Source organism: Brienomyrus brachyistius, chromosome 14, assembly GCF_023856365.1.
Source record: "Brienomyrus brachyistius isolate T26 chromosome 14, BBRACH_0.4, whole genome shotgun sequence".
Taxonomy (NCBI): Eukaryota; Metazoa; Chordata; class Actinopteri; order Osteoglossiformes; family Mormyridae; genus Brienomyrus; species Brienomyrus brachyistius.
Genome location: NC_064546.1, coordinates 22,420,880 through 22,444,002, shown reverse-complemented (window position 1 = coordinate 22,444,002; position 23,123 = coordinate 22,420,880). Strand labels below are relative to the sequence as shown.

Genomic DNA, 23,123 nt, shown 5'->3' with positions numbered 1-23,123 from the left:
AGCTGAAGTAGAGAGAGAGAGAGCGCGAGAGCGTGGCAGCTTGAGCACGCGGCCATCATGAATGAGTCGACAGCACCACCACATGGTTGAGTGGGGCGATGCATTCCCATGATTGGATGTGCAGCTTCGATTGACGCTTTGAATTTCAAATCAGTTTAATTAGACGAGTACCAGCAAATATTTATTAAATTTTGGTAAGAACTGAACGTGTCCGGATATAAACCTTAAACTCTGCTGGTTCCCTTGTCTTTGAATGATCTCCCAAAAAAATGCCTTGGTTGGGATAGAAATAGTCACTGATAGTTATGAGTTAATCTGTGAGAGTGAGCTGTGAATGTGCCGTTTGACTAAGGCTACAGTTTACAAAAAGGCTCTTGTCGCAATCTGCATTAAAATGGGTCTTTATTGAAACTCTCCAAAAGAACAAAGAGGGTCAATAAAGCAGTTGCTTATTATAACATAATAAAACGAAATTACTAAACCAGTCAGACTTCAATTGCAAAAAACAGCAGCATCGACAAAATCTACATGTGCCAGTATAACAGCTTTAAATACATTGTCAAAGATTCCATGAAATAACAATGGTCCTTTTTCATTTTTATTTATCCTCAAATTTCAGGCATTTCTGTTACAGATCTTTACTTTCCTCCAAACTCGGTAGTGTTTCGCAAGCCCTCACAGTTAGCTTGTTGTGGGCCAATCACTAAAGGATCTCCAGAAAAATGGAAGAGGGATGTCAATGTCCGCTTTTCTGTTGCTAGCTCTCATGTAAGGCTGCACACTCTTGGAGACGTCCTGCAAGAGCTGGATGAGTTTGTTGAAAAATGCATTCAGGTTTGACCGTACATCATCAATCCACAGCTGGAGCTTGGTGTTCAGGCGCTCCATGTTCACCTCAGAATAGACCTCCTGGATTGTCATTTTGGCTTGGTCTTTATACCCCGCTGCCACCTTCTTGACCTCCTCAAACTGCGCACCAAGTGTTTGCATGAATTGCACATTGCGGGCCTTTGCGATGATGCTATTAAAGCTGGCAGAGAGCTCATCCAGACCTTGGGTCTTCAAGGAGACCACTACATCATCCACCTTTTGAATGCACAGTTGTAGGAAAGTCTTCAGTTTCTCCAGAATGTCTTCAAGTCTGATGTTCTCCAGGGTCCTCACCATGTATATAATGTTATTCTGCATATTTTTCATTGCATATTTCACGTTTTCCACAATATTCCTTCCACTTATGACGTAGTTAGTACTAGGAACTGTGAATTCAATGTTATTTACCTGACTGATGAAGACATCTGCGTTAGACTCTATGAAGCTGTAAATCATCTGGTTTGACTGTTCAGCCACCCTAACAATGGAGCGGCTGGCCCTCTGGAACAGTTCTTCTCCAGTGAGCTTCTCCTTGATCCCCGGCAGCTGAAACTTAGTCTTGCTCAGGAATTTCATGACTGCATCCAACATAAGTTTGACATTCTTCTGATATTGCCGGAGAAGTTGCCTGATGAAGCGAGTTAGGTCATCACTAACTTTCTGGAAATCTGCAGCCGGGATACTGTCAACTGCCCTCTTGTATATCACCTTGCTTTGGTCCCTGATATTCTCAATCTCGTTCCGCAATGTGTCAAGGTTCCTTGGTATCTCCTGGTAGGCTCTCTCGATGGAACTGGACACTGTGTTCTTTAGCTTCAAAGAGGCACGGTTCAGGTCCATGCCAAAGTGGGCATTGTGGTACTTGTTTGCGAACTTGTACAGTGAGGACGTGATAGCTGGCACTCTGTCCCTCAGGCCACCAAGCATGTCATATGTAACTTGGGTGTTCCAAGTAGTCTGTAGGTTGAGTTTCTCCGAGTTCTTCAAGGTTGCCTTCATGCTAAGGATGTCCATATCCTTCTCAGGAGCAGACTGTCCGGACAAAACAGGGACAAATCAGTGGACAGAGAATCGAACTAACAAGTTTCCGGTAATCTGTGAGGTTCTCATTTCAGTATAAAGCACATTCATTTCAGGGATGCTGAAAGCTACAGTCAGGAAGCCAACTCACCGGGTAGCGACTGTAAAGCTTCCCCAACACCTGTGACGGAGTCTTCTTCTGGACGAGGATGCCAAGGAACCCAGAGGATGGAGAAGATATGGAAGCACTAACGCTGTCTTTGCGGGATGCGTAGCGAAGGCTGACATCAGTGAATGTTGTACTGGCGATATCCACATTCAGAGTGTGGTCAGAGGCACTGAAGGGCAAAATGAATGTTATTCATGTTAATATAGGAAGATATAGATCATAAGAAGAACATTTCCAAACGTTATGGGCTATAAAAACTCTACAATGATATTTTTGCCAATATACATTCATATAAAATTTTGTTTCACTGTTTAGGGATGTGAGGCATCTGAAAAATTTACCTTGCATCCCGAGAAATCCGTTGTTTCATCCTGGGGGTGGGGGGAAAAAAAAAAGTTTCCCGTGTTTCTATATCAAATATTACTTAACATATACAGTACAAACACACACACACACACACACACACACACACACATATGTATACACAGTATGTGACCCATCACCACAAAATGAGTCTTAAGTTGCACTGGTATAACTGCACCCATAAGACTCATTCTGTTGAGTCTTATGGGTGCAGTTTTAAACCTGTGTTATAGGATAACACAAAGCATGGCTGGCATGCTGGAGGAACATAGCATTAGATTGTAGGTCACAGGTTCCTCACTAACGCACCTCTGCAAACAAAGGGTTAATTTATCACTCCTGTTAATGCAACAGGCAGAACATCCTACCTCAAGGTCTGCATGAATGCTTGTTGCCAATCCATGCGCAGATCTTTGTGAGAGAGGGTCCCTTTGCCAGTTATGCTCACGGCCCCATTTTCAAACTGAGTGCTTGCAATTGCTGTGTAGGGCAAAGACAAACTCAGTACACATACAGCTGAGCTACAGCTTTTAAATAGGCGAAATTCAGGAAAGCGACAAATGGCATAGTTGTAAGACATACCATCCAGCTCGTATTCCAGGAAGACCATAGTGGATGTGCAGGAAGACTTCAGTGAGGTGACAAAGGCAGGAGCTTTGTTCTCTAGTTCAACAGCCCATTGGATGTTGTAAATGGGAGAAGACACCTTTGCAGTTGTAGACAGGGAGCCAAAGTATGGAATAAAAATCCCAAATGGAAAGTTGAGAGTAATCTCGGGAATTTCAATCTTCTGCTCTGGGATTGTGATGGAAGGCAGCTCGAAGTTGGAGATTTGGTGTTCAATGTCATCCAGGCGGGCTGTCATGGACTTTGGCAGGCTGAAGGGTGAGATGGTAATTTCATATTTTGGCAGCTTCACTGCTAATGATGACATCCTGTTCTTCAGATACTCTGTATTAATGCTGATGCTTGGCACATTCACTTTGGGCAGGCCTGGCAAGTTGACATCAAATTCAGGAATCTCAATCACTGTCGGAATTACAAGGGTCCTTAGGTCAATGACGAAGGATGGAATTTGCAAGGTGGTAAAGGGTACTTCAAAAGTGGGAATGATGACAGGTGGAATACTCATCTGCTCAGGGAAATTCATTCCGTCGTAACGCATGTCAATGTCCCTGATGTTTTGAGGAATGTCCCTAACCCATTTGGGGACCGTCAAGGTGATTTCAGGTATATTAAAAACAATACCATTCTCGAAGACTTCACTGGGCAGGGCAAAGAGGAATCCTTCCTTATTCTTGGTGTATATCACAACTGAGGAGGCATTAAGGAACTGTAGCTTGTCCTCATTAGTGGTCATATCGAACTTGAGTACATCCCACAGGTTTTTCTGGTAAATAGGCAGCTTTATGGTCTTCAAGAAAGCAAGGTAGCCCTCTACTGACTCTGTCCACTCCAGTCGGATTTCAGTCTCGTCGTTTGATAGCAGATGATCACCAGCATGGACAGCAGATGCCAGCTGCTCCCTGCCACTCCAGCTGAACATTTGTTTCTCTGGCATGGCAATAAATTTAATGTTCTCATGCACACTTGCCTCACCGATGTTGCTGGGCTGGGACATATCAATCTGCACACTACCTGCAAGGGTCTTCAGTGGAACAAATTCAAAGGTTGCTTTGGCACTATGCTTGCCGTTGGTACTGAAAGGTCTAACATCAGCGTTATTGTTGCCTTTGATGGTCAATGTAGCATATACTCTGCGTAGAGATGCCTCCAAAGCCAGATTTTTATTCATGTCTGCATGCATGTTTATGTACACATTAGGTGTCTCGTATTGTACTTTTGAGTCCATGTCAGCGTTTATTGTAGATCGCAGGCCATTAGCATTCAGGTAGACGTTACCTTCTTTGTTAAAGGTTGCAATGAATCCACCAAATGGTATAGTTCCATTAATCATTCCCTTGGTAGAAGTTTCCAAAGAGATGGCAGATGGCAATCCTTCCAGATGGAGGCTATTTTCAATACTACACTTGCCATAAACATCTTGTCCACCAAAGTCATATGTCACGCTTACCTTGGAGACCACATTTGGTTTAGTCTTAGTGTTTCCTTTGAGTTCGTGATTTAATTCTAGGTTTAACATCAACAGGCTGGCCTTGGCAGTGGTCATAATGGATGCTTCTGTATTTCTCTTGATGAGGCTCATTATGGTATTGTAGTTGACCTGAACCAAAATGTTTTCCAGAGACAGAGTGGTGGCTAGCTTATATCCTCGTTTTCTTGTCAAGCTGGTAGTTCCCTCTAGTTTGCTTTTGAGGATATCAAAAATAGAACTTGAGGAAGCTCCAAATTTGACCACAATGTCAGACTGATTATACAGACCAGCATTAGCATTCAAAGTGACCACAGAGGACTTGAATGAGAAATCATAGGTAATATTGCCCATGGCAGGAATCATAATTGTGTTTTGTGTGACTGGCAGAGTAATTATGGGCAAGGAGAGTCGTCTGAGGGTTTTAGGCACATTTAACACTGGCAGCTCTGGAACGGGTATTACAAGAGTGTACGAAGGGATTGAGAAGCCCATCATTGGCACCTTAAAGTTAGGTGTGGTGATCTCCTTGGGGAGGATGAGCCTGAATGCTGGCAATTCAGCTGTGAATGGAGAAACTTCAATGTTCAAGATAGGGATGGTGTATCCAGGGATAGTGAGCGTCTTGGCCGGCAGAGCTGATCTGACAGCTTTGTGCTTTTCCAGCTGTGTCTTAGCCTGGTTATACGAGTCGGTCAGCAGACGGATGGCCTTGTCTCTTCCCTGCTCAAACTGTGCATTGAGTATCTTGGAATTTTCATTGATGGCACTAAAGAGCGGTGTTAGGTCAATATCAAAGGCATGCATCTCAGGATTCTTTTGGTATTGGAGCCTGAAAGCCATATCAAATGACTGCAAGGTAGTAGCCAGGAGCTTCTTCAGGCCCATGTCCTCCCACAGGGAGAATCTCCTAATCTGTGGGATTCTCATTTCAGTATAAGGCACATTCGTTTCAGGGATGCTGAGAGGTACAGTCAGGAAATCGAGGTTAGCCTCACCAGTCATTTCTGCATAGGCCCCAATGTCTTTCTCATTGTTCTCCACACGGAAGTTGTGGCTGTACTTGTATTGATTGAATCGGGCTAAGGCCCCCCAGCTAACAGACTGCTTGTTTGAATTGAGGAGGACAAAATAGTTGTTCTGTAGATCAATTTTTCCAGTCAGTTTCAGGGGTAAAATTATCTTGCCATTTCCCTTATTTTTGGTATCAAGAATGACTTCAAAAGGGTGAGCAACAAAGTCTATGGAGTTGGACATGGTTCCACTAACTCTGCCAGTGAGTTCACTGTTATGGGAAGCTGTCAATTTGATTTCCAGTAATTCCACATCAGCCTTTCCATTCAATGATAAAACACTGCCTTTAATAAAAGGAGCTTCTGTCTCCACTTGAACATCGACAGTTATGTAGCTGAAAATGGCGGATTCAGCATTTACAATTTGCTTCATTTTCAGAGCTTTGCTGTTGGTGTCCCCAGTAAATTTGAGTCTTGCCGTATTGATGTCAAGGGTGAACTCAAGATTGCTCTTGTGGCTGCCATCATCGGTATAATCCAAAATAGACCACTTTCCATTGCCAGTGGTTCCAGCTGTCAAAGAAATGGTACCAGACTCAAAAGTTGCACCTGCTTTATGGGTAAAACTAACCTGGCTAGAGATTTCGGCAGATGGGATATTCAGGGTATGCTTATAGGTGGTATTCATTGATGCAGAAATTCCACTCTCCAAGACTACATTCATGTTGTTGACAATGTCACTGGTGTACATTTCTGTGGAAACTTTAGCCTTAGTTACAGCTTTAGCTTGTGGTGAGGTGGCACCAAGGGTGACTGAGCCCTGGTGGTCAACGTTGAAGGCTTTATGGTTAAATTTTAAGGTTTCACTGAGTACCAGGCTTCTCATTTCAGGGGCTTCTATCTGGGCAGTAGCATCGAGAGCATACGCTAGGTAATCCATAATTGATTCCATTTGGGAAGCAAATGTAGCAGTGAATCGTGGGTTCCTCGAACTGCTTGTTGTGTTTTGGAGAACTGCTGTAGTTTGGAGTTTGTAGTGTGGACAGCTGACTTTGAACTCACTGTAGAGTTTACCAAAAGCAGGTACTTCGACTTCACTGGGGATTCTTGGCATTTTAATCTCAGGAATCGAGAGCATAGTGATATTAAAATTTTCCAGATTCAGTTTTGGGATGGTCATCTCTGGAAACCCGATTTCTGAAATGGTAATCTCTGGAAACGTTAGGTCAGGCAGGTCTGGCAAGTATATCAGTTTGAGGTCTCCAAACAGATCACTGGGACTGGGGAATGTAATTTCCATGTTTCTGATGTTGTCAATGAAGGATATTAGTACTTTCTTGATTTCCTCGAAGTCAATGGTGAAAGAAGGTATGGTATAGGAATCAAGAATAGTGAACTCAGGGATAGAGATCTTTTTCGGAATTGTGATCTCCTGCAGCTTTTCTATATTGATCTGAACATGGGGCACAACAAGATTAGTGAGAGGAACAGTGAATGAAGGGATTTCAAACTGCAGTGCCTTCAGTGTGTTCGCATACTGCTCAAAAGCCTGCTGAATTTCATCAAGGATTTCTTGGTGTTCAGCCAATTTGCGGATTTCCGCAATCAGTTTATTCACCTGAGAGGTGATGTAGCTGACCATGTTTCTGTAGGATTCAATTGCTCTTCCAAGGTAGAAACGAATTTCCCTCCTGATATCCATGCTACCAATTCTCTCCCGAAGGTCTTTGAGGTAGTCCTGCAGCTTTATCTTGATGTCACTGAAAGCTGTAGCGTCAATAATATCCTGGACCATTAAGACTATCTCTGCAACCCTCGTGTCTTTCAGTTTATTCAAGTAGTTCACAGTGGAGGTTTGGAGGTGTCTCATAAATTTGCGAGTGGCTTCGATTTTCTGTGGGATCTCATAAGCTTGTAGATGTTCATTCAAACTCCTTGTCATTGCATTTATTTTCTGGTTCATGGTGTCAATGAACGCACTATAGTCAAATTCCTGAATTTTTTCAACAATTACCGATATGTACTCATTAAGCTTGTCAATTAATTGCTTGAAGTCAGCTGCTTCCAGTTGTTCTACTGCTTTATCGAGTATTTGCATTAATTTGTCAGGCAAATATTGGAAATCAACAGATTTTAGAGTATCAACTATCGACTGCAGTGTCTTTTGGGCATTGTATTTCTTGAAAAGTTCTAGTCCTCGGTCCATGACCACCTTGATTTTCTTGTCAAGCTCATACTTGAGAATTAGATCCCTCACCTGAGAGTACACCACATTAATCTTCTCGACAATTTGATATTCCTCAATCCAGTTAACTATTACATCTTTCATGGAGTCAACAATTGCAGTGATTTCCTCAGCAGGAATTTGAAATGACAGCTGACCCAGGTATTCATTTACTTTAAGTGAAGAGACATAGTCCTTCAGGTTTTGAATGAATTTCATAATATCAAAGTTGAATAACATTTGTTTCAGTTCACTTACTTGCCTCTGAACCTTAAATTTAATATCATACTGAGCATCAAGATCCTGCAGCCAGGCAATGCTGCTGTCCTTCAGGTTATTCAGATCAAACTGCCTAATGTTGTCTTCCAAAGCATTGATAGCATTGATAATTGATTTAGAGATTCCAGTTCTCTCATCGAAGTCCCTTAGCTTGTTTCCAACCTGCATGAGAGCATCTGACCAGGCTCCACTTCCAATATATTCTTTCACCATGACTAGAAAGTCTCTGATTCTAATTTGCAGCTCAGTCAGGGTTTGTGCAAAGGACACCTTCAGGTTCTCTAAGGAATCTTCCAGGTCTTCCAGTGTAATTATATACTTCTGAGTCAGAGCTGCAAGCTGCTTCTTAGTCTCAGCCACCTTGTTTTCCAGGTCCATTTTCTGCATGTAGTTGTTAAATTGCTGTGGCAATTTGTCCAAGTTGGCTCTAAATTCACCAGCCAGGCGGTTGACATCTAAGCTGTTGATGTAATACTGAACGGATTGAAGAACATTCAGAATGGTGGCTTTGAATTCATCAAAAGCAGCAGGAAAGCTTTCAATGAAAGGCAGCTCGATGATATGAAAATTTCCATTTTTGTCGTACTTCAAGAAGCCAGACACACTGCACTCTTGGTTCTGTTGCTCTCCAGCTACCCCTCTGAGCATGGTTCCTGAAAGTTCAACTCCAATCCTTTCTGCATTATTGTAGGCACTCAAATCCTGACTATAGCCGTAGTTGTTGAGTTTGGATTTTATCCTCCATGTGGCAGATTGCTCATTGGGAGTCAAGAGCCCATTAACCTTGTTGTCAAATTCTGTCTTTACAGGTGCACCACCACCAATCATATGGTTACTTGAGGCTCGGTGTTCATGAGAGTAGGCGAAAGCTAGAGGTTCTGCTTTCAAAAGGAACTTGCTGTACAGCTGGCCACTGTGTTTTCCATACAGGTTCAACTCACCATCACCATTGAGGAGAGCATCTACGTTGAAGCTGAATGGCACTGCAAGGGTACGGAGGTTGCTGTTGAGCTGGAGAGAGCTAGACTTGAAGCGAGCCTCACTAATGAATTTAGAGGAAAGACCAACTACCTCCAGATCAACATTGTGGCTCATCTGAGCTCCTAGGATTTTTCCAGTGGTACTACATTTTAGTTTTCCTTCCAGTCCACCATAGCCAATTTCATAAGTGTGTTTGACCTCCTGGTCCTCTCCAAAGGCTCCCCTTAGTTTGCCAGTCAGATCAATCTTGTAAGGCTCAACTTTGAACAAGCCGTTGTTGGTGAACTCAACGTCCATGAGCCTGAGGTCATTGTTCATATTTACTGTTGCAATGAAGGGTTCCATGTCAAACTTTATATCATGCTTGTAGGATGTGCTATCACAGATAAAGTTGTCTGTTTTGGACTGCAGGGATAAACGCCAGAGGTTCAGTGTCAGACTATGCGTATGTTCAGTTTTCATTTTTCGCACAGATGCCATGAGGTTATTTGTCATAGTCAGTCCCTGCTTGTTCACCCTCATATTCATTATATTCCGGGAGCTTGCATCAAACAGGTTGCCTTCATAAACACTGTTCAGATAGGCTTCACTAACACCAGCTTTCCCTTCAATCTGGAGCGTAGCTCTGTTCTGGTGGATGCTTCCTTTTGATGTGATGGACAAAACTGCCCCAGAGCTATCGACTGTGCTATGGAACTGGTTTTCAAAAGTTAAGGGCTTAAGCTGTAGTGTGGTGGTGCCTGAAGTTTCTAAGCCATTGCTTCCGATCATCAGCGTAGCCTTGTGCGTCCCACGGGTAACATCAAACGTGATGCTACCATCAGAATTGATCTCCATGCCTTGGGAGTTCACAGAACCAGAGAGGAGGGAGTAGGCTCTGTTTTTGGCATCACCAGCTTTGGTCTCCACTCGGATGATTCCACCTTCACCAGAAATCTTCAGTTCTGCATTGCTGCTAAGTTCCTGCCCAAGGGCTTCAGTTACAGCATTTGACTTCAGGGTCAGGAGGCCATCCTTGTATTTAAGTTCTCCTTTATGCTTCAGAGCATCATGATTCACATTAGTGTCAGACACGACTGACACGTCTCCATCTATATAAGATCCCTTGATTATGTTTGAAACCCCGAGAAGTATGGAGTCCAAATTAAGTGATGAATCTCTTTTTATGGTTTTCCTGCCAATGTCCACCACATAGGATTCAATGTAGACTGTGTTGGCATACAGTGAACCCAATTGGAAGGTACCATCTATGTTGGTGTTAATGGTGAAATCAAGGTTCTCATTAGCAGCCTGAGCAGACATCAATAATGAGGTATTAAGGCCCATGGGGCTGAATACCCTAAAGTTTGAGCTTGATGTTGCAGAAGTTCTGTCTCCTTGTGTTGTCACAGATTCCATGAGGTTGAACTGAGAATTTATAAGGCTATGTTTAAGGGAAGTCATCGCAGAGAACTTCAGAGATTTCACTGTGCCACTGATTGCCGCTATACCTATTATAAGACAAAACAATAGACAATAACTGTTACTGTTTCTTTTGGAAGTCCAAAATCTATTTTTGTATTTAGCCAGTTTCAAGTATGTAAGTAAAGCAAGTTCAATAAACATAAGAATGCAAACAAAATACATAGCATTGTTTCATTACTGAATTGGACAGCAACTAATATACATTTTTAAATCTCTACTATTAGATTTTCATTAAAATCGAATTATCTTTCTGAAACACAATCAATGTTGCAAAACGGAAGGTGGAAACTTACCTTCAGTATCATAAGAGAAGATCTCAATGGGGCTGTCAGCCTTGACTTTGAACTTGGCTATGTAGCTGGGGGTGTCCACTGTGTCATTGCCCCCAGAAATTGATCCCTCCCAGTTGTAGTAGTTGCTGGTCATCTTGGCAGTTGCTTCCGCCATTCCCAGGAGTGGCACACTGAGCTCATAGTTGTGGGGGATGGTAAAAAAGGGTATGGGGATGATTGTCTTGGGCATCCACTCCAATTCCTGGTCTTTCACTTCAGGAATGGTCACACTTGGGGGGATGTTTAAATCTTTTGAGGATTTTCCACCCAGTGGCAGAGGGACAGTCACTGTGACTCTGTCCTTGTTGAACTGGTATCTGAAGGAGCTTTCACTAGTGAAGGAAGGAAGATGAAGAGCTCAAGCACAACATTTTAAGAAATCTTAGGAAAACCATAAGTTGACAAATCAGTCCTTTCTACCACTCGGTATCCATTTGTTACTTACTATGTCAGGAACAGTGTCTCAGGCAGAGAAGGAAAGTTGATCTCTGGGATGTTCCTCTTGTTCCTCATGTTCTTCATATAGGGGATGCCTACAGCCATTTTGTCCAGCCAGATATTCCCTGCCTAAATGCAAAGGATTATCATTAATATCTCATAGACTTCTGATAAATATCTGATGCAAAATCAGAATAGAAGCTGGGGCCCTGGCCATCTTGAGATGTTTCTCTATTCAAATCTACTTATACCTAATTTATATTTTTTTTGTGGTGACCAATTGGTCCTCATCATATCCTACAGCAATTCATGAAATGATTACCCTGTTTGTCAGATATTGGCACTGCCTGTTCTTTACTCCCTGACTCCAAAGAAGTTTCCTTCCTCAGTATAAAGTGGTGAATTAGATGAAATAGTGTCTCTACATCACTCTTAGGGTGATGAATTGGCTTCCATTCCAGAGTGCAGCTTTGCTCAGGACCAGCATCTCCTGGGATAAACTTTGGTATCCCATTTGCAAGTGACAATTCTGAAAAATGTATATTTCCAACTAACCTCAATAGTTTTAGAGACAATGTGACGCAATTTCATGTCAGTCTTGGCAACCTTCTGATCCAATACTTCATAGGCAAAATTCTCAAGTTTTCTCAGGTACTCCTCCAGATCAGGGATGAGGTTTTGGATCTCGGAATTCATTTTAGATGTCATCTCCACCTCCATCTGATTCTCATCTATAAAGAAATTTATTATTTTTTTCTACCAGTTCATTTGGTGATCATCTTAATATCCGTATGTTTTCTGTTCTTTGGAACATTTGGAAAGCAGAAAGATATACCTAGTTTGAAGGTCATTCTCTGCAGGGAGGTGGTCTCTGGGATTTTGACAGCTGTTTCCAGCTGCAGTGTCATGCCATCTGAGCGCTTCAGGGTGGCAGTGGCTGTGGCATCAGTCTGCAGGGCAGGAACAGTCACCTGGAACTGCACCATAGCCTCCTTCATCATGTCAAGTCTACGGGAAACATGAGATACCGAGACAGTTAATGAAATGCAGGATCTGTAACCTAAGCACTCTTTCCAAATGTCCCCGATCACCAGAGGTGGGTAATTTAGCTCCAGAGAGTACATGCCCAGACCAAGATGTTGTTTCAAGCAACCAATTGAGTATAAAGTGCATTCAACTGTTTGGTTGAAACAAAACCTTGGTTGTACTTTTACTCACTGAACTTAAACTACCCACCTTTGCTCTTCACTTGTTTTACCTGGAGCGGCCAACTATGGTGAGCTGAGGGATTTTTCTGTTGGTGACATCTATCGTGACAGCTTGGGTCTTCATTCCCTTCATGTTGCTCTCAGAGACCGACAGTCTGATCCCAGCCTCCACGTCGTAGTTTGGGATCTGAATGTCAGTGGTCAGAATGTTCTTGTTCCTGTTGTATTTAGCTATGGCAACTGCTTCAGTAGACTCAGCACCTGAAGACCAGAAGGCAACCAGGGTTTAAAGCTACGTTATTGCAGTGTGGGAAGAAAAGGGAAGGAATCATCATTTGAAAGTTGTACCTTCAGCACTCAGCACCATCTTTATGGCATCCACCTTATGGCGGCCCTCCTTGCCCTCCCTTAGCAGCTCATACGTCAGGGTGGCTGTGTACTCTGTGACCTCTCCCGAAGGCTGGAGCTCCACGGCCAATCTGAGCACCACAAATGTTTGCATGATAACTGATTAGACTGAATCCCATCCATCAAGTACAGATGAAGATCGAGAGGAAATTGAGGGCCCATACCGCGTCTCTCCGGTAAGTGGGTAGTAGGGGGCCACGTCGGAGGAGCTAGCGTTAGAGTAGCGCAGTACGGCACAGTACTTCACCCCGGTAAAGAGGGGGCTGCACTCCACCAGGTCAGTTCTGTCCTCAATCATCGAGGGCATTATTTTGGTCTGTGCAGTGGACACAGACAGCAGTCTGTTGCTGTAGATTCAGATGGCAAAGACAAAGAACACACATTATTCAATATGAGATGATCTCACAATATTCTGAGACAAAAACACATTGAAAATTTTAAAACAGAATAGTAAGTTTCCTCACCTGACGCTGAAGAGCTGGGTAGTGCCCTGTGGTGCTGGAATGGCAAGTTTGATCTGGTCGCTGTGTACGGTAACCTTGGCATTGAGGGAGCTCTCATGGTACAAGTTGGTGTGCATTTCAATGCCCGCCGCAACAAACTCAGGAATGTGGATGCCCATCTGTGTCACAAACTCCACGCCCATGGAGGGCATGAAGGAAAGCTCCTGCTGCAGGAAGAAAAGGCGGAGCTTAGGACGTCCCTTTAGTTGGCCAGAGAATTCCATAATTTAATGCTGCCATATTGATTCATCCATCTTCCAGCTGTATGGTGACCAAGAGGTTTACCGTGAGTGGCCTCAGGCTTAGGCCTCCCTTGGCTCCAGGGGTGAAGATTCCAGACAGTGAGAACTTCAGTGGGAAGCCAGCAGCAGTTGGCAGAGCAAATTCATTGTCCATGAAGATATAGTGAGCAAATAATTCATTGTCTGTTCTGGTCACCAGAGACTTAAAGAACTGAGATAATAAAACAAGAAAGAAAACAAGGTCATTATCTAATATAGCAGATGCAGTTTGTAACAGATACTTTTTTATCCTGAACAATGAGGTACATTAAACAGTGTTGTACCTCCAGGGGCATGAGCCTCAAGATGGCATCAGAGTACATAGCAGCATTTCGGGCTATTGCGTCTAAGTCACTGGACTTGATATAGCCCAGCTCATTTCCCATGATCCTCAGGTAGGACATGAACTCGGGGGACTTCTGTGACTTCAGTGTCTTTAGCAGCTTGTTGAAGTTTCGGCTTATTTCATTCATGACGTTTCTGGGAACCTGCTCACATAGGGCAACAACACAGAGATGACACATCCGATGCAAAATGTCCAAAAAATAAAAGACTGATCTAGCTACTCCTGAGAACACCAGCTTTTGTTAAATACCTGTCTCTTCATTCTCTCATTCTTCAGTGGATCTATCCAATTTTTGATAAACTCATTAACTCTGGATGGCATCTTCTCCTCAGCCCAGTACATGGCCTTTGATGCAGTGTCTGGGAAGAACCCATTTTCTCCAAACAGGGCATCAATTGTTGGTTCAAATCCATTCCCCTCCATACCAACCTTTAATTGAAATACAGAATTACTATTTACTCTGTGCATAATACCAGAGGTAATACCATATTATTTTGGAAAAAATTAAAACATAGATCAGAAACATTTGAGTATTACACTGTAAAAATTTCAAATACTAAAAATCTGTGTCGATTACAATTTTTTAATTAAAAAGTTGAAAACTTGCTCCTTCTTGTTTTATACCTCAATCAAGTCAAGGTTGTATCCAAAGGCCTTCAAGGTCGTCTCCAGCATGACTTCTTTGGGCATGTAGCCTGTGGAATCGAAAAGCACATTTCCCTCCACTGAGGCTAGCATAGGGCTGATCTTGTAATTACGAGACGACTTGGAAAAGTCCACAGGAGCAAACACTTCATTGCCCTGCAATGCCTCCGTGATCCTCTGTCTTGTCCTGTGAGGCAGAAAGGAAAAGCCATGAAGCTCATGAAAACATTTCCTGCCAGCAGGTTTTTCTTTCCGGCTCATTTCCATCACCTTTCAGATTTGGCATCCTCCGAATTCAAGATGTTGACGACGTGAGAAGCCACGAAGCTCTTGACCTGCTCATTCTGCTCAGTCTCCAATGTGCTCAGCAACCGTCTCAGGTCAGCCATCTCGGTATTCTTCATCAGTATCAGATAGGCAGCGACGCGTTTCTGGGTGGGGCTTTGGTCATCCTGGTAGGTTTGCAGGAGAGCTCTGCTAACCTGCAGAATTCAAAAAACAAAAAAGCAAAACCCCATCAAGCACATTGAGACAGATGCTCATCTCTGAAGGTCACAGGACAGGTATGGAAAACTTACCTCTTCATCAATAGTCATCTGTCTGAAAGCCTGGATGGCAGCCTGCTGGACAGCCTGGGAAGCAGCAGGTTGTCTAATGCATCTCAGAAGGGTTGACTTCAGGGCAGGATTGGCAGCCTCCATGGCTCCTCCCATGTTACCGATGACCTGAATGTAGGAAAAAATTGAATATTCCAGTTATCATCTTTCATCTAACTGCCCCAGAGTAGAGAACAAGGCAGGGATACACCCTGGACCACAACTTTGAGGCTTCATCATCATTATTGGGAACCACAGAAGCAAGATGTGAATGTCTTCACACAGTCATTCAAAGTGCCTAGATACGCACCCTCAATGTTAGGTAGGTCTTGTCCTCGTCACCGGAGCAGTCTCCAGTTAGCAAGGAGGCCATGAATTCTGACACGTCGGTCATCACTGGTATAACTTTTCTCTCATTCTGGTACAATCTGTTGTTGATCACAAGGGCCAGTTAGAATATAAACTGGTCTATTGTTTAAATCATGCTTGGGTAGCTGCTGCATTTACTGACACAGGGGGAAAAGTTGCATCAAGATGGCGATTAGCACAATAATCAGTTTGGACTCACTTCCTGACGACGTTGCTCAGGCCGAACATGGTGGCTTTGCTCTGTCGGTTCTGAGCCATGCTGAGCATATCCCTCACACGGCAGCCGCAGGGTTTAGGTATGAGGCTCAGTGCGTAGACGGCAGCATCCACTGCTATGGGGGCAGCCTCTTCATCAGAGTTTCTCAGGATCTGCAGGATGGCGCTGGTGCACTCGCGGGTGCCACACTGGGCCAGCGCCTGCCAGGTCAGCGAGCCGGAAACCTGCATCATCTCAGGGACAGCGGCGCCCAGGGTCTCATTCTTCAGGCCCCGGAGCTCAGAGACCAATTTCTGGAAGAGGCTGGGCCTCTGCTGGCCTTGTTCGGTCTGAGACAGGCCACTGAGGTCTCTCATGGCGGCCAGAACAGCATCCTTAGTCTGGACTGGGGCCTTGTCCTCCGCAAACTCCATGTACAGCGGCTTCCAGTTGGCCTCATCTATACAGATAGATAAATTACACTGCTTCAGTGCTCAGCCTTCACATACATATTACCCTGAACACCATATCCCTAACCTACCATAACTGAAGGTCTGCAGGTCATAGGCGACTTACCATAGCTGATGTATCGATTGTTGGTCTTGGAGGATTCCTGCAGGTTTAGACTCTGTACTATTTCGGAAGTGATCCCATATGTGTTACTGTGCCAGGGAAGACAGATAGAGTGTTGCTAGAGTATCAAGTATACAGTACTTCCACCCAGTACTTCATACTTAATATATACTATATACTATAGTACTATAGCTTAATATGTAACTGAAGCTATTTTCAGTTGAATTAGTTTAAATAGCAGGGGTTTCTCCATTCTCATCTGTACTTCCCATAATACCATCCCACTCTTTCCCAACGACTCCCCATAGCTGGTGGGACTCACTTGTGTGAAAAAGGCAGGAAGATATGTTTCTCCATGCAGGTGGCTTCCATCATGGACTTCCTCTTGTTTTCGAAGCGGTAGGAGCAGGTCTGTGTGCTTCTGATGAGCTTGGAGAGAGGAACATTCTGTGGAGAGCACGGATGGGGAGATTGTTAAGCAAACAGCTGCAAACTTAGTGACTTTTTGGGGAAACTTCGCTATAGCACAAAAATACAGGCTATTGTCTGAAAAGCTGTATGAACAGATATAAATGTCATTGCTCCTTACATTCCTGGATTGGCATTGAAGTGCCCGAGACCCATGTTTGCACTTGTAATGACACTGAAAAGCTGAGTGGTTTGTGTAACAAAGGAGCTATGTAAGAGCACTTTCTACTGGCAAGACTTCTTACCATGCCTGAGATGAGTGCCAGGGGACTGGTGGAGTCACTCATGGGGTTGAAGTGGTCACACTCAGACAAGTCTCTAGTGAGGAAGACGGAGGTGACGTCCGCCCTGTTTTCAGCATCGACATTTGTCTTGCATAGACCATGCAAGGTAGCCTGACATGAAGCAGAGAAACATTGTAAGCTTTTTTATTTGTCTGATCTTGCTGCTGTAGCCACATATCTCCATAGATGACAGGGCAGAAGTCTCGTACATCCAAGAATATCAACTGAAACCCTTTTCTACTTCCATTAGCCAAAAGCTCAGGGCTGTACTCAGTCACACACTGTGAATTTGTCTCACAGCAAGCAGGAGCAGCAGTTGGGCACGCAGTCTGCAGGTAATTGGTTTATAACAAAGAGAAACCTTCCTACCATATACTTGGGGTTTTCCTCCTCCTCTTCCTCAACAGGGGCCATCAGGGCAGAGATGATGCCCCTCTTTATGTTAAGGATGTTGGCAGGCTCTGATTGGTCAGTGTTGAGCTTCACCTCTGTTAGCTGTTCAACCGCAAACTTCAGGGGATACCTGTAAGCACATCAATGTAGGGAAGGCGTCAGAAATGGTGATGAAACCCAGGAGTGCGGCGCTATACCTTAGCATAACCTTAGCGGGATGCTGTTCATACTGTAATGACTCCTTTATTCAGCATTTGTAGACGTGTCTTATTTTCCAAAGTCGTTGACAATCAGTTTTTAAAAGAGACAAAATGGCCAAATGACCCCCAAAGGGCACCTACTTCTCCATGGCGACCCGGAAGGCATCGGAGCCCACAGCAGGCCGGTACACGGGCTGACCCTGGGCGTCGATGACGGACACCTCGCTCAGGGAGCACTCGCTGGTGCGCATGATGAAGTTACACGCCTGGGGCACCTCCAGATCGACCTGATGCGGGAGGGGGCACAGCCAGGAGTCAGAAAGGCATGGTGCAGCGCGGCAGGGATGGAAGGGGGGCATGGTGACGCCTACCTTACAGGTGACTTTTGGACCATTCTTCAGGTTTGCAGTGCCATCCACCCCGTTCTTGCTCTCTGCCTCATACCGGTACACATATTTCTTAAAGTTTCTGAACCTTGATGCCACTTGAAAGAGAATGACGTTACAAGGTTACTATGAATTATTACATAAAATTACTACATAAATTATTAGGATTAACTCTTACTAGGCCTAAAAAAAAAAAAAAAAAAAAACAACTTCTCGTGGCGTTAAAATGATTCTTTTCTACATTCTGCACAGCGTTAAGTCATGTGTAAGTTGTCCACATGGAGGCGCTTGGTCAAACGCTTTATCAATGGCTCAGTACACCTCGTTCGATGCAACCTCCAAATCATTCCAGACCTTTAGACCCTTGATTATGAACTGGAAGTTCTCAACACTATCTCTTCACCAGGTAGTAAACAGGTCAGTTCCAGGGTCCACAGCAGCTATCTCGGATGCTTTATCTAACCAAGATTAGCCAAGTTGCGACACAATTACCTCAGTTTCTGTGATTATTGTGTTGTTTTTTTTATCGCTTCAAATACAGTTTAGTTATTGAGGGCAGACTTACACAGACATGTTGGGCTTTCATCTTGATCACTGCCTTGTTCTACAGAGAAAATAAAAACTGAGTTCAGCAATAATCAGATCCATTATAACGTGCAAAAAAAATCAACAGCAAGTACAACAAATTCAAGTCTCTGGAAAATCTCTGTACACATTACACTGGAAATTTACATGACAAAACTGTCAAATTAATATGAAGCTCTTCATAGCTCTTAAGATTCAATAAAATAATCTTTCATTACTTTTAATTTAAACATAAACACTAAACATATCAGTCTGTTATACAATTCAAAAAAGAAACACAAAACTCAATACAATGAATAATAAAAGTACAATTATAATATGTAATAAATGAATATGTAATAAATATGTAATAGAGTAATAATTTCATTTTCGGAGTTGGCAGAGCATATTATCTGACGTTTCTTTCTGTACATAATTAAGTAAAAACTGCTCATTTTATTTTGTACAAATATAAGTAGCAGTTGCTTCCATATCAGCAGCTCCGACAAGTGAATCTAATTTCCGTACCAGAAAACTGCAAAGCCCTAAAAACACTAAGAAAATATCACCACCCCTTTTGCTATACGATTTTACAGAAGCAGCTCCTCGCAATATCCCCGAACACCAACCCTGCTATCTCGGGCGGTACCCCACATCTGTGCCACTGGCTCGTGCCCCAAATGGCAGTGCCGGAGAGGCGGATGGGGGCCTGGGCAGGGGGTACTCACGGGCCAAGGCCTGGGTGCTCAGCAGCAGCAGGAGGCAGAGCCAGAAGTCCCCCATAGTGGGCACGGTGACGCTCTGTCCCTCAGGTCTGATGAGCCTTGTTTTCTGACCGAGACTGGCTCCCCATGCAGGTACCGCTCTTTTATACCTCCCCAGGTCGGCCCGGCCCAGAGGCCTCTCAGGAACGAGTCCAAAGTTCCCTGCTGGTGGCTGACTGGACAAGGGCGGCAAGCTTCATAAACGGGACTCAGAGGTGAGTTTACAAACGAGAGGAGGCCATTTGGCCCATCAAGCTTGTTTGTGGAGAACTTAACTAATAGCTTTTAAAATCTTATCTATATCTGATTTAAAGGAACCCAGGGTTTTATCTTGCGCTACACTAGCAGAAAGACTATTCCACACTCCATCTACACGCTGTGTAAAGAAGTGCTTCCTCAGATTCATTTTAAAATGTCCTCCCGCTAATTTTCACTTATGGCCACGAGTTCTAATATTTAAGCTAATATTGAAATAGCCATTTGGCTGAACAGCATCCAGACCTGTTAGAATCTTATATACCTGGATCATGTCCCCCCTAGTCTCCTTTGCTTGAGGCTGAACAGATTCAGCTCAGCTAACCTCTCCTCATAGGACATTCCTCTAAGACCAGGAATCATTCCCGTAGCTCTAAGCTGAACCCTTTCCAAGGCAGTAATGTCCTTCTTAAGGTATGGTGACCAAACCTGCGCACAATATTCAATCATAGCATCATCTCCCTTGACTTAAAATCCACACACAGAGATGTAACCCAACATTCTATTGGTCTTTTTTATTGCTTCCCCACACTGGTGAGAGTGGGACATGGAAGCACAACATACACACCGAGATCTTTCTCATAATCAGCTACCTTTATTTCAGTGGAACCCATAAATTCTCTGCACTTTATATTTCTGCTTCCTTCATGAATTACCTTACATTTATCCACGTTAAATTTCATGTGCCAGGTATCAACCCAGTCGCTAATTAAATCCAGATCCTGCTGTAGCCTCTGAGCTGCTAGATCAGTATCTGCTACACTACCCCCCTTGGTGTCGACTGCAAATTTAACCCGTTTACTGCATGTATTGGTGTCAATATCATTAATGCAAATTAGGAACAATAGTAGTCCTAAAATTTAACCCTGTGGTACCCCACCCCCACTATGAACACAGGCCCACTGTGACATTGTGCCTCTAATAACTACTTGCTGTTTCCTGTCAGTTAACCATAACACACATGTATCAAAATCCATATTAAAAGACAGCTGTTTTCATGCGTTATAGTTGTCCTCTCTAGGCATGACAATTTCTTCATTTCCACTATATCCTGCCAAAAATATTTATACACGTCTTTCCTATATGTGTATATATGCATCTACATACTATTGAGCATTAGCCAGCGCCAAGACTGTGACCCTCTTTATGTTTTGGGACCTGATACTTTAGTTTTGTTGGGCATTTTTATGGTGAATCGGGGTCCGAAGTCAGTTTCCTCAATTTCATCTTACACTGTACAAATCAGAATGACGAGCGAAACAGAAAAACTTGGCGTGCTGGTGCTGGGCCCAGTTTAGCTCCCACATACAGAGAGCACAGTGAAGTGCCGCATTCTGACAGTGAAGCAGCGCTTCCTGACAGTGAAGCGCCGCATTCTGAGAATCACAAATGACCCCCAGGTTCATCTACTGAAGCAAATACAATCTCAATTCTGCCATCCGCTGTTATCCTGCTTCTCGCAAAAAGTCGTCTGAACCATGATGCTGACACTACAGGGTTTTGGGCGTGTCCTGGAGACCATGTTACCGTGAGCACATGATGCCACTTGGCACGTTCTCCTGAAATGCACGGATCAGCTGTAACAGCAGGATTCTGACGCAGCAGTCTGGGGTCCATTATTTGAACCCTGCTCCCATGCTACTTCACATGAACCCCTGTCATCGCTGATACAGGCCCCAGGTCCATAAGGAAATTCATTCAGTCAGTCAGTCCTAATCTGTCTCTTCTGAGATAGGTCCCTGATTCCCAGCTCTTCTTGTCAGGCAAAAGTCCGGCCCATTATCCCGGCCATGATAAGGCGACAAGGCGGGTATTCAGGCTGAACCGGTCCACCTTGCTGTTTTACAGCCATGTCCTCATTACATAATTCTGAAATCTGCCCTTTTTCTGTACATGCGAGACAATCTGCCTCCATCATATGGTACAGCCAGCTTGGAGGTGCTGTTTTGGTAGGTGGGTCTCTACTAATGCAATAATCTTAATGTTGCACTGTCAGCTGACAAAAGAGCTATTTAATTAGGTTCTTGCTTTGTTTGGAAGACGTTGTGTAGCTCCTGCTCTGATGATGCTTACACTTGAGTCTGGGCATTCACTGGCAGCTCGGCCTGGCTGCACGTACATTTGTAATTTGCTTCACTCTTACTGTTTCCTTTGGATTGAACCAAGCTGCAATTGATAGTGCGATATAAATTTTGTCAGCTGATGGTTTCAAAGCCACCTTGTGTGAATGTGTGTGTATATGCCTGAAATACACTGGAATTCCTTCTCTTTGGCATATGCCCCATATTTTCAAGGATGGCCTCTAGGCAACATCGATCCTAAGAGAACTAAGGGAGCTCCAAGGCTCAGGATGAGCAGACATCACTGAGGCTATACAGCCTTGCATTTGACCCGTTAGAGTCACTGAAGCCGTTACATTTCAGGACTGACCAGGCTTTCACCATAAGAGAGGCTCGGGCCAAAGGTCAGACATACAGAGCGACTGTGATTGAGGCATGAACGGATTGTGAGGAGCTGAGAACCTCAAAGCCATCGCTTGAGATGGGGGAGTTTGTCACGTTATCACCTCTGCATTTATCGACCTGTTGATTGTGAGCCTGGACTCTCAGAGCAATAAAGCAAGTCTGCATTTGACTAAGCACCAAGGGTCCTGCCACAATAAACCCTAAATGGCTTAATAATGACTTCAGCAGAGGATGATCAGGGGATCTTCAACCGTTTCATTGGACCACAGACCACCTCAGAAGTCCAGCCAACTTCCACATTCACTTATGCAGCACAAGGCAAAAACACCCCCCTTAAATAGCCTTCCTTGGAGATGCTAGTTCTAAAAAAAGTTTGGTTGATTTAGATTTATTTTCTTTGCTGTTGTTCTCAGGTATTACTCAGCCTAATAAAAGAAAAAACAATCCAGTACATACCTGTTATAAAGTGATAACAGCTGTATCAGGGTGAAGTGCTGCCTGATTTGACATCCGTACTGTTACAAACTTTCATGGATTTTATGGCGAGAGCTGAACTATGACACACACAACACTATGACACCTATCGAAAATACACGCGATTCCAAGACAAATCAATAAACAAGAATCTCATTTCAGTTTTCATTCACTGTGTGGAAGTGAGTAGAGGCCAGCACTGAGTACAGGAAAGATGCCTGCTAGTTGGTACCATTTTCACAGAGTTACACACATTATGTAAATAAACTACTGTGGAAGAGTCAAAGAAAATCACCTTTAAATGATCTTCATGTTGGTGTAAAACTATGGTATGTTTGTCATAGTGCATGAGATTAGCCGTTTCAAATCCTCTCCTAAAGCCACTACTTATGTTTACCATCCCATACACCCATGAATTATTTAACTAACACCTTGTTTGGCTAATTGATACCTTATCGGGATATTTAAATGTAAATAAAATTTCAGCCCCAGCTCAATTA

The 23,123-nt window shown here is 43.6% G+C and overlaps 1 protein-coding gene across 1 annotated transcript in view; it reads right to left on the bottom strand.

Moving 5' to 3' along the window:
- Nucleotides 1-385: 385 nt before the first annotated feature.
- Nucleotides 386-23,123, bottom strand: part of apoba (apolipoprotein Ba) — a 35,745-nt gene continuing 13,007 nt past the window's right edge. Inside the window, exons 2-30 of the mRNA XM_048975228.1 lie at nt 19,394-19,605; nt 18,667-18,705; nt 18,087-18,199; nt 17,857-18,002; nt 17,492-17,645; nt 17,084-17,233; nt 16,693-16,817; nt 16,374-16,459; nt 15,801-16,257; nt 15,543-15,660; nt 15,215-15,361; nt 14,907-15,118; nt 14,616-14,823; nt 14,241-14,420; nt 13,930-14,133; nt 13,650-13,817; nt 13,326-13,531; nt 13,026-13,208; nt 12,802-12,932; nt 12,504-12,714; nt 12,081-12,253; nt 11,801-11,976; nt 11,253-11,374; nt 10,769-11,139; nt 3,005-10,501; nt 2,791-2,902; nt 2,401-2,430; nt 2,042-2,228; nt 386-1,902 (exon numbers count right to left, since the gene is read on the bottom strand). Coding sequence (XP_048831185.1) covers nt 682-1,902; nt 2,042-2,228; nt 2,401-2,430; nt 2,791-2,902; nt 3,005-10,501; nt 10,769-11,139; nt 11,253-11,374; nt 11,801-11,976; nt 12,081-12,253; nt 12,504-12,714; nt 12,802-12,932; nt 13,026-13,208; nt 13,326-13,531; nt 13,650-13,817; nt 13,930-14,133; nt 14,241-14,420; nt 14,616-14,823; nt 14,907-15,118; nt 15,215-15,361; nt 15,543-15,660; nt 15,801-16,257; nt 16,374-16,459; nt 16,693-16,817; nt 17,084-17,233; nt 17,492-17,645; nt 17,857-18,002; nt 18,087-18,199; nt 18,667-18,705; nt 19,394-19,605 — 13,339 coding nt within the window. The 3' untranslated portion in view covers nt 386-681. The remainder of the gene's footprint in view (nt 1,903-2,041; nt 2,229-2,400; nt 2,431-2,790; nt 2,903-3,004; nt 10,502-10,768; nt 11,140-11,252; nt 11,375-11,800; nt 11,977-12,080; nt 12,254-12,503; nt 12,715-12,801; nt 12,933-13,025; nt 13,209-13,325; nt 13,532-13,649; nt 13,818-13,929; nt 14,134-14,240; nt 14,421-14,615; nt 14,824-14,906; nt 15,119-15,214; nt 15,362-15,542; nt 15,661-15,800; nt 16,258-16,373; nt 16,460-16,692; nt 16,818-17,083; nt 17,234-17,491; nt 17,646-17,856; nt 18,003-18,086; nt 18,200-18,666; nt 18,706-19,393; nt 19,606-23,123) is intronic.